Source organism: Sabethes cyaneus, chromosome 3, assembly GCF_943734655.1.
Source record: "Sabethes cyaneus chromosome 3, idSabCyanKW18_F2, whole genome shotgun sequence".
Classification (NCBI taxonomy): domain Eukaryota; kingdom Metazoa; phylum Arthropoda; class Insecta; order Diptera; family Culicidae; genus Sabethes; species Sabethes cyaneus.
In genome coordinates, this window is record NC_071355.1 from 79,577,958 (window position 1) to 79,593,388 (window position 15,431).

Sequence of the window (15,431 nt, forward strand, 5' to 3'; positions counted from 1 at the left end):
TCGTTTTTACAATGTTAGAGGGTTAGGAAAACAAGATGAGGTCGAAAAATAGTGCAAAAACTGCGCCATAAACATGCTTGAGAATGAGAAATATGATCGATATGATTTCCAGTGCTTGTCATTTTTGATTTATTTATTAAAACATGATACATGACATAAGACATCTGTCCTTTAAAATGTCACTAACGAAAACAAATCTTACAAAGTTACTACCGTGCAACGTTTACTTCCTATTTTTCATATAACATTTCTAAGCTCTAGTATCTATGGATTGAAAAGATCATCTATTAATGCGCAAAATTTGTATGAAATTTGTATAAATTTATTTTGAAAAATCAACTCACTAATATTTTGATCCTATACACCACTATATGTACTTATATACTTAAATTAACTGCTTTTCTCCGCTTTTTGCTTTTCTTGTACAATTGTGAGTAACAGCAAGTGAAGAAAATGACAATTGAAATCTAAAATCAAAGAAAAGAAAAAACTTTTCGATTGAATCCCACTATTTAATATTTATTTGCGACAGATACGTAGTTCGCCTACGACGTGCAGGCTTCATCAGTGTCTTATTTCAAAGCGTATACGTATCTGTCGCGAATAAATATTGAATAGTGGAATTTAGTCAGTAAAAGTTTTTTTCTTTTCTTTTATTTCAGAGTTCGTATTCCACTAAGAGGCTTCAAAAACTTCAGACTATTGACATGTTTCTCACTTTTCTTGAATTTCACTGCAAATTGTCATCACATACACATACATACATACATACATACATACATACATACATACATACATACATACATACATACATACATTGAATACAATCAACATTTGATTGATATGTTTTGATTTCACACGTTTTAACGGTTTAATATACGGTGCTTAAGTGTTAAAGTTTGAATAACTTTTGAATGAACCGTCCGATTTTAAATAACTCGGTTTCGTTTGATAGATCTCAGCAGTAATTTTCAAATAATAATAAAATGTGTGATGTTTTTCACTGAATTAATTCTTAAATGTTACAAAAATAGGTTTTAAATACTATTTTTTCACATTTCTTTATGTAACTTTCAAACTACAAGTCCAATCGTCATGAAATTTGGAAGTTAAGGGTTTGTAAGGCTCCTCTTTCATATGCAATCAATTTTGTTCAAATCGGTTAAGGGATCTATGAGATAAGGGAGTCCCATATTTTTCGTATTTTTATACATAACTTTTGAACTAAAAGTCTGATCAGTATGAAATTCAATAGCGACCAATGGGACACCTAGACCTTTCATTGGACACTAAGAACATTAAAATCGGACCAGTCATCTCCGAGAAAAGTGAGTGAGATTGAAAGCGTTACATACACACATACACACACACACTCACACACACACACACACACACACACACACACACACACACACACACACACACACACACACACACACACACACACACACACACACACACACACACACACACACACACACACACACACACACACACACACACACACACACACACACACACACACACACACACACACACACACACACACACACACACACACACACACACACACAGAAAATGCTCAGTTTTCGAAACTGAGTCGAATGGTATATAACATTCGGCCCGCAGGACCTTCTTTCCATTTCCGGTTTTCCAAGTGATTTCTATACCTTTATACTATATATTTATATAGTAGAAAGGCAAAACGTGAAAATCAACGCCGCGTACTATATGCCGAGGTTCTGGAGAAGGTTGCTGCCCCGGCACTTCGTGAAATCTACGGAAAAGATCATTACGTCTTTCAACAGGACGGCGCACCGGCCCACCGGCCCCACGGCGAATATTGTCCAAGCATGTTGTCGGGAGAATTTGACTGATTTTTTCGATAAGACTTTGTGGCCTCCCAGCTTCCCGGATCTTAATCCCCTGGACTTTTATGTATGGTCGTAAGCAGAGCGAACATAAAGTGAGCACTATGGACCAACTTAAGAAGCTCATTTCCAAGATCTGGGACGGGATGCCCTATGGACCTAGTGCGTGCCGTGTGTGATTCTTTTGAGAAACGTTTCAAGCTCGTCATAAATAAAGCACGAAGGGGGGGTGCTTCCACCAAATATGTCGTAAAGGTTCTCAATAAACACTGCTTCAATAAAAATTGACTCAGAAAAGAATATCTTGTATTTTCATTTTTTAAACACATTTTTAAAGTGTTTTCGAATTTATTGAACCCCCTGTAGTTGTAACTAAAGTGAATAGTGTTTGGGTTATACAGGTGCAGTTTTACGAACCAAAAGTAAGTCACTTTTTGAGCTATTTTTTTTCTCATGATGGTTGCTGGTACTATTCTAGATGCTTTCCTTCTAACTAATTTTCCAACTATTGATACATATCAAAGGTTGAATAGCACGAACATTATGCTGACTGGTTTGAGACATAATAGGGTACAATTATATAGGGTAACCAACCTATTTTGGACCCCATCAACAACTGTACATAATTTGGACACTTGCATTTGATTTTGCTGTAAGTGTCCAAATTATGTACAGCTGCTGAGGGGGTCCAAAATACGTTGGTTACCCTAATCCATTTACAACAGGCATTATTTAGCGTCGCACAGAAAACGGTCAAGTTATTATCCAGCTACGCTCCGGTATGTCAATTTTTTTCCTGTGTGGACTCATCACTGCGAGTATAGTGGATCTATTGTGATATCGCTCGGGTGTTTGCTGTGTGATCTGTACTGCATTTCTTTTTGCAATAATCGCTATTGAATGAGCGATATGCTTATTAAATTTTATGCGTGCTTGTGTGTATTGGGGTTTACATTTTCTTCAAAGCTTGATCTACTTTACCCACTTCTTATTCCTCGCTGCCAGTACTATCCCATATTATAGCCGTTCCTGGTGAGGACTCGTTCGTTCCTCTGACCAGTATACTTAATTATAGGAGGGACTTTTGCACTGTCAAGAGGCTTCAGTGGGTAAATATATAATTCAGCATGAAGGAAAGGTAAATGAGGGGCCTGAGAATAAACCCATGCTAAAGTCACTTGACATCGAATGGCTTGATTCTACTAAGATTCGAACCCACGACCACTCGCTTGTCAAAGCAGACTCGGTAACCTTGCGGCTACGGAGCTCCCCATGTCAAATTTATTTAGAATGCAAGGTGATTTCTCCAAACACCTTTATTTTATATTCAAATTTTAGTACATGATGAAGTACAAAGCAGTTTAATCGAAATACAGATAAAGTAGTAGTAGTGCTTCTGGGTAGTGGACGTCGCGCGAGTAACGAAAGAATATTTTTCGGTTTTTCGGCGAACATTGCGGAAATAAAATGATTTCCGCCTAGTACACTAGTTGCTAAGGACATTTGATGTCCTAAAAGTGCAAAGTGCAGTGTTTTACCGCGATATGTGTTGCTAAAACTTCAATTTTAGTTTACCGAAATCGTCGGGAAATGATCGCTTTCAAAGCGTTGTTACCTACATGTGAATGTGTTAGCTCATAGCTGCCAGTTGGTCGTTGTGTTGTTTCAACACATGAAACGGTGTGCTGTGATGACCGTGATAGTGTTCTGTTTTCAGATTATTTAGCTGTCGCTATGAAAATAATTTTTCCATCTTGCTGCATTTATTTGGAAATTTTCCGGAGCAGCTATAATTTCGTGATGTGCGGTATCTCGCCGTAAAACGCGCAAATCTGCAAATGTTAACTTTTGTATATGCGGTAGCGGCGTGTACTCTGTAGTGTTAAGTGCAAGGAAACACACGCACCAATCGCTTAACGTTTCATATAAAGAAGCTGTAAGTGACGAGATGATAGTGCTGGTACGAAAAATAGCAGTATTCCGACTGTTATAACGTTCCTCCAGCGTTCTCATGCAAGTCTGTGATAGTTGCCTCAGTATTCCTTCGTGTAGCTGTTCAACAAAAACCTGTCGGTGGATGCTGCAGGGGATGTAGGCTACAGAGGTGGCATGGAGCTCAGTATTTGAAACTAAACGGTGAATTCGCATTATAAACAATGCAAAATCGCCGTTCTGGTTTTAGAATATTTGGGTTTTTTGTCGCCTCTGTGGTATATACCCTCTGTAAATTACTCACACCGAGTTGAGTGTATTGGATACACAACAATCCTTTAGATAGGGCTACCCTCTAAGGAAACGATAAGTATCAGTTTAAATTATATCCATTTATATTAAACATACATATATTTTTCCAATCGAGTAATGCGTAACAACCCAGTGAAAATTGTCGAACGGACGTCGTTAGACACAAGCGCTTTTACTTGCGTCGGTCCGATGTCAGGTAACAAATTCCTACTGGGCATACGTTTGCTGCTTGCCGTGCTCATTGATTGGGTTTTTATTATCCGTCATGTAGAGCGACAATGCACGAAAATTGAAACAATAACGTTTTGTTTCTTTCGACTGGCAATGCACTAACGGTTCTGCTTCACACCGAGAAGTTTGAAACTTTGAGAGGGAGCTTCATCGGCAGTTTGACTGTGTAAAGCATACATTATCGTGGCTAAGGGAATGCCCTTTCCTCGGTGATGTAGATGACACATGGTTGGATGCTGTTGGTGGATGTTTCTTTCGGGTATTTCAATTTTTCGGAAAGCAAAACGGTAGCTGTGCGATCATGCTATTTCCGTTGTGCGATATTGGTTTAGTATACACAACATCCACTTAGCAGTTTAGCAGTGCATGTCGGGCGGTGATAAGATGTGACAGTGCTTTTTCTTTGCGTTTTTGCAAATATTCTTTGCTGGCGCGAGCATTATGCATGCACATTTTAACATCAATATCGATACACTGTGATACTGCGATTTCATGCGGATATGTTATAGTTTTAATGTTACTAATATAGTGAAGCATGGTGACGTGTTCTGTGATAGCACTTAACAGTTCTGTGGATAGTCATTCACAGGTATACCGAGATTATTCATCTAGTAGAAAAATCGGTCTACGGGTTTTTTCTTTTTCATGATGAACTCTTTTTACACTTACGCAAGTATGAAAATACGAGTACAGTGCAAATGTGGTCAATCATAGAGTTAGTATAAAATATTATATATAATAATTTTATTCTAATACAGGCTTTTGCTGCGATTGTGACCTCGTAGCACTAGTTAAACAGGCAACGCGCTCTTCAACGTTTACCTTCTACAGCATTTTAAATAGATGCTCTTTGGAGTGACCTCTATGTGTCTCTATTTACCGTTTCTTCAAACTCCTTTGTGCCAACTTTCAACGGGCATAGATTGAGATTTTGGGTGACATGGTTTGTTGAGTATTCCGGTTTAACTGCAGTTTTCGGAAAATTTCGTCAACAGGGTTAAAAACGGGTTTGAAAATGGTCAAGTTTTCAAATAGAATGCTCGATCATTTTCCAATCCTTTTTATAACTGCAAACGGCGATATAAAGGCATTGTATATGCCACGTATCTTGTAGGATTCTAGCATAGCGGATTCCTTAAATGCTACATCTTAAATGAATCGGATTTCACGAAACTGAAATTGCGTGACATTTTGATGTTTCCTACCGCCAGCGGTATAAAGCTATAAGCTCCTATTTATCATGTGTACACCTCCTAGGGGGTATACTATTGATAAGTTAACTACCAAGGATTACGCACCCCCTTGGGGGTGCAGAAATTACTTGATATGTGTGTTTGTGTTGTCAAATTCCCTTATCCACCCCCTCCTATTCCCTCTGTTTTCCTTTCCCGTCCTCATCAGGTAAATGATGACACGGGCAAGATGGGCAAGGTACAAATCTTCCATACAATCGCGAAGAACGTGCTGCTCGAGCCACAAATGCTGATACCTGATACCTGATACCTGATCTACTTTACCCACTTCTTATTCCTCGCTGCCAGTACTATCCCATATTATAGCCGTTCCTGGTGAGGACTCGTTCGTTCCTCTGACCAGTATACTTAATTATAGGAGGGACTTTTGCACTGTCAAGAGGCTTCAGTGGGTAAATATATAATTCAGCATGAAGGAAAGGTAAATGAGGGGCCTGAGAATAAACCCATGCTAAAGTCACTTGACATCGAATGGCTTGATTCTACTAAGATTCGAACCCACGACCACTCGCTTGTCAAAGCAGACTCGGTAACCTTGCGGCTACGGAGCTCCCCATGTCAAATTTATTTAGAATGCAAGGTGATTTCTCCAAACACCTTTATTTTATATTCAAATTTTAGTACATGATGAAGTACAAAGCAGTTTAATCGAAATACAGATGTATTACGTTGTTTCAAATTGCATCTCTTGATACAGTGAGAAAGTTTTCTAGTTTCTGTTTCTGCCATAAATTAAAAAAATAATAAATCAACAAAGGCATTATCTGCTGAAAACTAACATTACACCAGCGCTTTCACGCTAGCACGCTGGCAACGGTTCAACAAGATCCAACGCAGATAACTGGTCCAATTAACCCTGGAAATTAGCTCCGAATGATATTCCTCTTCCAGACAGCCCGAGCAGGAGGGTAAAAAGAAAGTCCAAAAACCCACGATAATTGCATTTTCAGTTACAACAGCAGCTGCAAAATTTCCACCGCAATATTTGCGAAAATCCTTCAGTAGAAAGGAAGAGCGACGCATTGCTTACAAAGCAGCACTACTGTTATTACATTCCGCATATTATCATCGCCCATTTGGCGCATACTTTTCTTGACTGCATACCGGCGTCGTCGTCGTCGTCGTCGTCGTCGACGTCGTGGAACAGTCCAGTGCTGCAGCATCCTGTCGCTTTTCTCGGCCTGTGGAATCCTTGCTAAGACACACGTACAAGGACGAGCACGCTGCGCTGATATTGTTCGGCTGCCGCTGCAAGAGCAATTGCAAAGTATCACTGCATTTGAAATGAATTATTGCCGGTACTAACATTCGGCTGGCGGAGCGAACGGAGAAGTGGTTCGCAAACATGCACCATTAGGAAGCTGAGTGGTTGTTTTCGGCGATAGAAAATTTAAGTATTTTTCTTCGAAAAAAAAGGTCTGGTTAGTTTTATGAAGAAAGAGTTTTGCCAAGAATGCAAGAAAATAAAATGCATATGTAGTACTTATTCACTGTTTGATGAAAGTTTTAAAATGTCCACAGTTTTACGATGGTTATCAATATCATTAAGATGACTTTTGACATACGGAAATGAAAAGGCAAAACATTTTTTTACTGAAATTAATTTGCTATTTTATTTATTTTTGTTTTTTCTTAAATCCTGCCTCGAAATTTGTTCTGCACTTAGCTCCCAGTTACCTACCGAAGAAACGAGCTAACCATGGCCTTCACCCTAACAACTAGTTTATCAACAGACATGCATCACCAGAGCTTTAGTTCCTCATGTAATGGAGAGCATGACCCAGACATTTTTCGTCTCATAAAATCATACCAGTTTCGATTGGTATTAAACTCAAGCTGATTGTTGTGGCAATCGGTCATTTCTCCGCGTACGTCGACATCGAATTATTTTTCAAAATATCTAAATAAAAATCTCTATATATTTATTATCGTTCCAGAATTCATTATGAATACTTTTTATAGAGACGAGATGTCAATACTTTATCATAATTACATTGGCCAAAAAAAAAAAACAATCGTTCATAATGCCAATTTCAAATATTATGCTGTTAGACAAATTAAACACGCTGTCACATATTTCTCGATACATGACAAGACATAGTTCATTGAAAGTTTGAGTTCAGCATGCAGCAAATGCGAATAAATGCTAAATCACGGATGAAAGTACAGCTCGGTACGTACATTGAAGCACCAAGCCATTAGTGTCTCCTGCTAGGGTTGCACGCTTCCATCCAGTATTACTGCAGTGCCATAAAACAAAGTGTATAATACAGAAAAGCAAAGGATATAGCAAGTACAACTGAGACGATAGCGAACAGAAAAGTTATTATTAATAATTGTAAACGATTTGGCGCAGAGGACCGTCTGTTCGGGCTCTCCAATCTCTTTCCGATCGTTTCTTATCGGGATGGGGCAGCATTTTTCCCGCTGGACCACTCGTCCGTGTCATGAGTTTGAATAGCATGAAAAATTGAAAGGCACTACAGCACTCAGAAGAAACAAAAAAAAAAATATCAACGAAAAAAGAATCGTTGGCAGCGGAGTGTTCTCCTGGCTAGACTAAGCTGTGGCAAAGAATCGAAGTATTAGTCTGCATCCATTTTCGATAAAAGCGGAGTAAGCGAGACGGCTTTATGCATAATTCAGTCTGTCTCGAGGATAGACTGAAAGTTGAATATATTTCGCTATTCTACATTACCTTGCCATTCCAAGCAGGGACTAATTCAAAAATGAATTGTTCATGTTGTATGTTTTGAGCAAATAAAAAAGTGTCGGCGGAAAATTGCTCGTAAATACTTTAAAGAAGCATCATGATTCGATTTTAGATTCTGTTTGTTTAAATCAAGGCGATCAACAGCAGCTCTATGAAAAAATAAGTGGAATTGACTCTTTCAAATTTGACTGCAAGCTTTCTTGCTTATTCATTATGAACAATGGGAAAGTACCTATCAATAAATTGCGGACTAGAAAGAAACTGAAAATGTCGTCTTTACTTTATATTTACTTACTTGTTTATAGCAGCAAAGAGCCAATGTAGCGATTTTTCTGCACAGTTGTCCGGCATTCTTGCGTCGGGGCCAGTTCATCGCAGTCTCCCGAGTTTCGCCAGAAGTACGATTGAAATTTCTCCAAGTAGTGCCTGCGCCACTCTCCGCTTTCCGTTTGTACTTCGCCAAAAATAAACCGCAGCACCTTTCCTTCAAATACGGTCAAAGCACCTATATCTTTGCATAAGCAAAGTTACAGTGTCTAGTCCATAGCGCTTAGTGCGGTGACGAATGTTGCTTGTTCGAAATGTCTTGCGGAGCGAAAGAAGGCTCGAATTCCAGCTTGAATGCGTCGTTGAATCACTTTACTTGTATCATTGTCGGCGGTGACTAGAAAACCCAAATATATGAACTCTTCAATCATTTCCAATTCATCGCCGTCAATAGTCATTGTCCGTGTGAGGTAAACATTGCTTTCTCTGGAGCCTCTTACCACCATTTGTTTGTTTTTCGACCCATTGATTTGTAACCCGATCCTCCTAGGTTAGGAGTCCTAACCTTCGTTTTTAGTCTGACATCCATATTCATATCCATATCCATTTTTAAAAATTTGAGTTGAATAGGACGGGAATAGGCAATTTTGACGAAGCAGCAACATACCCTACACCGCTAGTCAAATAGTTAGAGTTGCACAAATAAATCTTCAACAAAAACGGGCAGCAAATTTGCATTTATGCGAAAAACTTTTTAATCTTCCTAATGCATTAGAAAAAAGTTACACATTATGCATTAGGGTCGAAAACGACCCAAGAATTTAGCTTGCTCTCATTCATCCATTTTCAATCCGAATTTCGTTTTCTTTACCTCGTTTGAAAGGTGTGACCTATATTTGTTGACTAATGGCCATTTCAGCGTCGGTTCCGGAACGATTGCGTCATAAGATCTTTGGATCTTACATCTTAAATGAATCGGATTTTAGTAAACTAAACTAAAGCCATTTTGATGTTTCTTACCGAAAGCGGTATAGAGCTATAAGCTCTTATTTATCATTTTAATATCGAGTAGAAAAAATCTATAAATAATAATTGCAACCTCGTTAAGCTCCGAAAATCACTAAAAACACGATTTTAAGGACCAGAAAAACTTGAAAGCCCCCGATTTAATCCACCTGATGGTGAAAATACCCTTTGTTATGTAAGATGGTATACTGTTACTTGTTGTTTGAGATAGTTCTTAGTAGATAACCAACCTCAACGATCTGTCTTTTACCTGATCCGCAAGCTCAGCTTAGAAAAACTTGCGCATGCAAGTACCTACAATAGGTATCATGAAACTGCTGAATCAAAGCATGCTAGCAAAACGACGACTCGCAGTGAAACATCAAATTCTCCGATATGTCATCGCAGGCGGGATTTGATGAACCTTGTGCCCCGAAGCATCGCGCCAACCGTCAGCGACCATATTTTCCAAAGCCATTCATTACGGTTGATGGTATTTCGCGGGCACCGTTAAATCCAGGCGATTTTGCTAGTTTGCATATTCGCACGTACAACCTGCGACCGGAATGGTTCGAAGGATTCCAGCTGAATGCATCCAAGGCGTTGGCGGTCCATCAAACGGTTCGAGCTAGTTGGAATCTCAGCCATATCACACCTACGGGATTTCGCATGGGAGTGCAATTGCAGCGCCGCTGCAATGATCATGTGCTGGTAAGATGCAGTTTGTCATTAAGAGAACAGTAGATGAGAAGCGTCTAATTTGGAGCGAAGTCTAATTACTACATTTTGAATAATTGGTAGCGGAAGGATTCCCGGACGTTAATTCATTTGCATTCTAGTGCTTGAGTGTTATCCAGAACAATTCAACGTAAAAAGTAGATTTCGTCATTTAATATTTCGCGTATGTGTTCTGTGTGTCTAATTACAATTGATTGCTATTTAGACCGTGTTGACATCACGTTGCTAATTTGAACCAAACATAAGCTCTTTGAAGTCATCTATTGCAACATGTTCGATTGAAGTGGTTATCTAATTTCACAGAAAACCCCTCTGGTCGCCTTCGATGTCAATCCGAGTACGCTGGCATCGAATATGTTCCTGCTGTATCGCCCGTTTGCGTCCATTTGCGGCGAGATAAGTGCCCAACTGCAGCCGCAAGCCCAATCGGTGCCGGTGATTGATAGGCTCTCGCTGCAACATATGGGCAGTAGCACAACCACCACGTTAAGATGTTACAATCCTACCCGGGAGTCCTGCCGGATGACGCTGGACCACTTGATGAGCTACAACGATAGACTGGCCTTTGGTGCGGAGCTGCTGTACGAGTGGTACCGGAATACGACGAATGCCCAGATTGCACTGGCCGCAAGGTACGCTGCCGAGTCGCTCGCTAGCATATCAACCAGCCGACATGCTAGTCGATGTTAACATTCCAAAGATGGCTACTCGATCCTATGTTGGTTGGTCAAGTATGTAAACGGCACAGTATATTGCTTCGGGTTTGACTTTCTACTGGGCATTATAGAGTAATGCAAACTATGCACATTGCCTGACAAGTTCAATTGGACGGTTTCGTTTTATAGCGCTGTAAAATTTTAATTAGAAAATGTCTTGATGCATGAGTGTTTTCGTAGATTAAATTAGTCATTCTGTTTCGTGTAGATTGGACTGGCTGACGATTAGTTTGATTTGAATTGATTGATTTTGTTTCAGAGGTTTTTCATTTTGGTAGAGATCTCAACTGCAAGTGTAATAATTTGCTTTAATTGCGAAGGTAATTTCCGTACCAACATTGTGAACCCAACAAATTACCGAAATTGAAATTAATGTGTGATAAGTATTATTAACCTTTCACAGATATAGCTTTGAGAGGCACTGTATAGCGGCTACGGGATCTTTGGAGGCTTTTGACTTGAGCTATTGGCGAAAAATAAACGATAGGCTGCAAATTGGATCGTCGTTTGCTTGTAGTCACCGGGAAGGTAAAGCAATCGGAACCATTTACTATCGCGTGGAGCGACCTGACTGTACGGTTAGAGGGCTGTTCGATTCGGATTGGTCTGTTGGATTTACCTATCAAAGGTTGGTAGTAATTTAATTTAGCTACACAAATATTTTTTCTGTTCAGATGAGAGATTTCATCAAATATCTCACGACACAAGGTAATAAGCTTCACTGTTTTGGTCACTTTTTATGAATCATCATACAGGTCTAGCCTGGTTACAATTTTTCTAGACATCTGTTCTTATCAATTAACATTGTTTATTGTGAGTTACCGAATCTAAATATGTTTATGGGCGTACTTGCTCAAATGCGTGGGTGTAATCTATCTAATGCCACTACTTGGTTGTGCTTTTCGTACTGGCTTTTGGCCACACAAATAATCTTGTCTGAAAAATAGTTTACTTTCAATGAGCTGCTGTAGCATCCTACTATTAATCCTAAATTGATTTCTCTTCTAACGACGGCTGCTATCTTCGGACTATGTGCTTGGACCTGCACTGGCACACGCTGGTTTTTGTCTTCCCTGGTGTGGCTTCTACGCGTATGACACTATCACTAAATCTGGTTCGATAGAAAATTGTCGCAGATGCCTATGAATGCCGGCCTTAGCTTATTATTTTGCATCCCAAAAAACACATTCCAGTGTGGATTCAAAATCGATTTGGACTCTAATTTGCAATAATCGTATGTGAATATCTCCGTAAGCGATGATTACCACTCCACAGCCGCAATATCGGAGAGTCAGCAGAAATGTGCAATGTGACAAAAACAAATTTGCGTCGGCCAATGTTTTCCCAGTACAAAATTAGGATGCTGGCGATGAAAGTATGAGAAACTGTGACAGTGTGTGAAATGAAGAAAATGGGCTCTTAGTATTGATCGGTTAGAAAATAAAACTCTTTTTGGTACTGCGTTGGTTGTGGCTGTCGACAAGAATAGTTCTAGGCATCGCATATATTGTAACTAAGAGAATTGCGTGTTCAACCATACATTAAATTAAACTCACATCTGTATATTTGGTTGTATGTATTACGTTCCCCAAAATAACGAACAACGCACAATGAATAATAAAGATTTAAAAAAACTTGAAACAACAATAAAACCCTTTGTCGTGTCCAGCTCTTTGCTTCTTTCGTAGATTACAACTGATACATTTCATCTTCATATACCTATTTCAAACACCAACAAAACAGTATCCACTTTTCATGATGTAACTCTTTACATGATGTAAAGATTTTTTACTAAAATTTAATATGTAACCTCATTATATCGTAATGTTGCTTACAACCAGCCTACAGAGTTAATTGTGCGTTTGGAACATAATGACGGTTCTCTAATCGATTATTCCAGTTTAATCAATAACGATGTTCAGAATTTGGCAAGCTATAGTCACATGGAGGAAGTAGGTCTCGTAACGTTGATCTAATTTCCCCACCGGAGAAACCGCCGGGGGGTAGTGTTGTTTCTGCAAAAATTTGCATAACAATGTCCACAACCGGTTACGCCAATAAATTTGCATTCATTGAAGCGCAATCAACGGCGCGTTAATTTTACCGTCATTTCCGGCCTTATTTGCACCGTTGCATGTCTACAGGCTACTAGCTGACAACCCGGAAATACACTAAAACAGCTGCAGCAACGGATTGAATTATTTCATGCCGTAGCCACAGTTGAACCCCGCTCTTGCGTCACGGGTCTAATAGGAGTGTAACACTGAGGTCAACAATGGGACGAATTTAAATTTACACTTTAACTTTTCAATAGATCTGTTGATTTCAGTTGTTGACTCACCGATTAATAGTCAATAAAATGCATTCATTCAGCAGAGGACATTTATTTCCAGTTTCCCATGCACTTTCGTCCTGCTAGATCTGTACCGTCACTATTCAACAACGGTATCGCTAAACGTATGACATTTCCCCGCCTTAGTGTTGTACTGCATTGGTCTATAATTACCACTGAACTATGATTAGCCGTTAATTAAGTGCCGCAAGCAAATTAGATGCTGATTGTATGTGTGAGCGCTGCACACATTGGGTTTTCTCTATCGTACTTCATCGTGCTGGACGAGCGAGGACTGTTTCAGGTTAGTTCTGGTTTAGGGAAATATACATACCTATAATGTAAGGTATAATAATGATTAATGTGAAAAGCTTTTATGAGTGTATAGTACTAATAAAAGAAAAAGGAAATTTAAATACACGGCTCTAATACATAATTTTGAAGCAAAACATAGTTTATAGAGACACGATTTATTCGACATAATTCCTATGAAAATAAATACGCCCTTTTTAAAAGTGAATCTTGAGTCAAAATGATACCAATATCTCTGGAAGGTGCATGTTTCCTTCGACTAAAAACATAGGTAATGTTTAGTATCAATAGTTCATATTTTGTCATTTATCTCTTTCAAGCGGAACTGCTTAAATTTAAAAATTCCTGAAATGGGTTTCCAGAAAATCGTGAATATCTCAACTAGGTATAGACATGCGACCTTACTTTCTTCGGCAAAGTTAATCGTCATAAAATTTCTCACCTAGTATAACTACGCTGCTCTGAGACACGTTTCGATTCCCTGTTTTGATGTTTATTTAAATAAAAATCAGATTTTATTAAATTTTTGTAATATAATATGATACCAGACATACCACGGTAGTTATTTTTTTTTGAATATATCTGATCTCAATGATTGTGGGAAAAATAGTTAGGAACTTTGTTGCACCCTTGCACATACTTTATTATTTTAAAAAATATTTTTTGCTACCTAGAAATCACGTTAACCAATGTCTGCCATATGAAAGTTTTCTTGTGACACCACGTTCTATTGGTTCGGTTTACCAGCCGAGAGCCGGGGTGGCTCTTGTCGTATCAAGAATTTCTCTCCATTGTACTCGTTCCTGGGCTACTCGTCGCCAATTTGTTGCGTGTCTCGACACACGCAAGCCGGCTTCAACCTGGTCGAGCCATCTAGCACGTTGGGCCCCTCTATTCTTGGTGCCGGTGGAGTTCTTAAAGAGAACGGATTTCACTGCACAGTCGTCCGGCATCTCCGCTTTCCGTTTGTACTCCGCCAAAACTACTCCGCAACACCTTTCGTTCAAATACGGCAAGTGCACATATGTCTTCCGTAAGCAAAATTACTGTCTCAAGTCCGTAGGGGACTACCGATCTGATTAGCGTTTTGTACATCGTCAGATTTTTGCGGCGGCGTATGCTCCTTGATCGAAGCGTCTTGCGGAGGAAAAAGTAGGCTCGATTTCAGCTTGAATGCGTCGTTGGAACTCCTTACTCGTATTATTGTCGGCGGTGACCACAGATCCCAAATGTACGAACTCATCAACCACCTCCAGTTCATCGCCGTCAATAGTAACTCTCCGTGCGGGGCAAACATTGCTTTCTCTGGTGCCACTTCTTACCATATATTTGGTTTTCAACGCATTGATTTGTTACTCGATCCTCCTAGCTTCCGTTTTTAATGTGGCCTAGATTGAATCCGCCGTTCCAAGCCGAAGGCTAGAAGTTGGCTACTCTTGCTGAAGATCGTGCCTCTCGTTTCGTTCCGCTCACCGGATCTCACCTTCAATAGCGATATTGAATAGCATACAGGACAGTCCCTTCTCTTGTCGCATACCTCTGCGCGATACGAAAGTACTCGAGAGTGTCCCCGAAACGCGCACGCGTCATATCATTCGCTCCAGGGTAGCTTTGGTCAGCCGCGTCAGTTTGTCCGGAAAACCGTATACGTGCATTATCTGCCATAGCTGTTCACGTTCAACTGTATCGTATGATGCTCTGAAATTCACGAAAATATGATGCGTGGGCACGTTGTACTCCCGACATTTC

General features: G+C 39.6%; 1 protein-coding gene across 1 annotated transcript; it reads left to right on the plus strand.

Moving 5' to 3' along the window:
• The first annotated feature begins 9,958 nt into the window (after nt 1–9,958).
• LOC128739766 (mitochondrial import receptor subunit TOM40 homolog) lies at nt 9,959–12,270 on the plus strand. The gene is made up of 4 exons (XM_053835270.1): nt 9,959–10,295; nt 10,626–10,954; nt 11,442–11,666; nt 12,162–12,270. The coding sequence occupies exons 1-4, from the start codon at nt 9,981–9,983 to the stop codon at nt 12,268–12,270; spliced, it is 978 nt and encodes a 325-aa protein (XP_053691245.1). The 5' UTR covers nt 9,959–9,980.
• Nucleotides 12,271–15,431: the final 3,161 nt, after the last annotated feature.

Coding starts and splice junctions, on each gene's coding strand:
- LOC128739766 (XM_053835270.1), top strand. CDS start 9,981: ATGTCATCGCAGGCGGGATTTGATGAACCTTGTGCCCCGAAGCATCGC. Junction 10,296..10,625: donor GCTGCAATGATCATGTGCTG/GTAAGATGCAGT, acceptor CTAATTTCACAG/AAAACCCCTCTGGTCGCCTT. Junction 10,955..11,441: donor CAGATTGCACTGGCCGCAAG/GTACGCTGCCGA, acceptor AACCTTTCACAG/ATATAGCTTTGAGAGGCACT.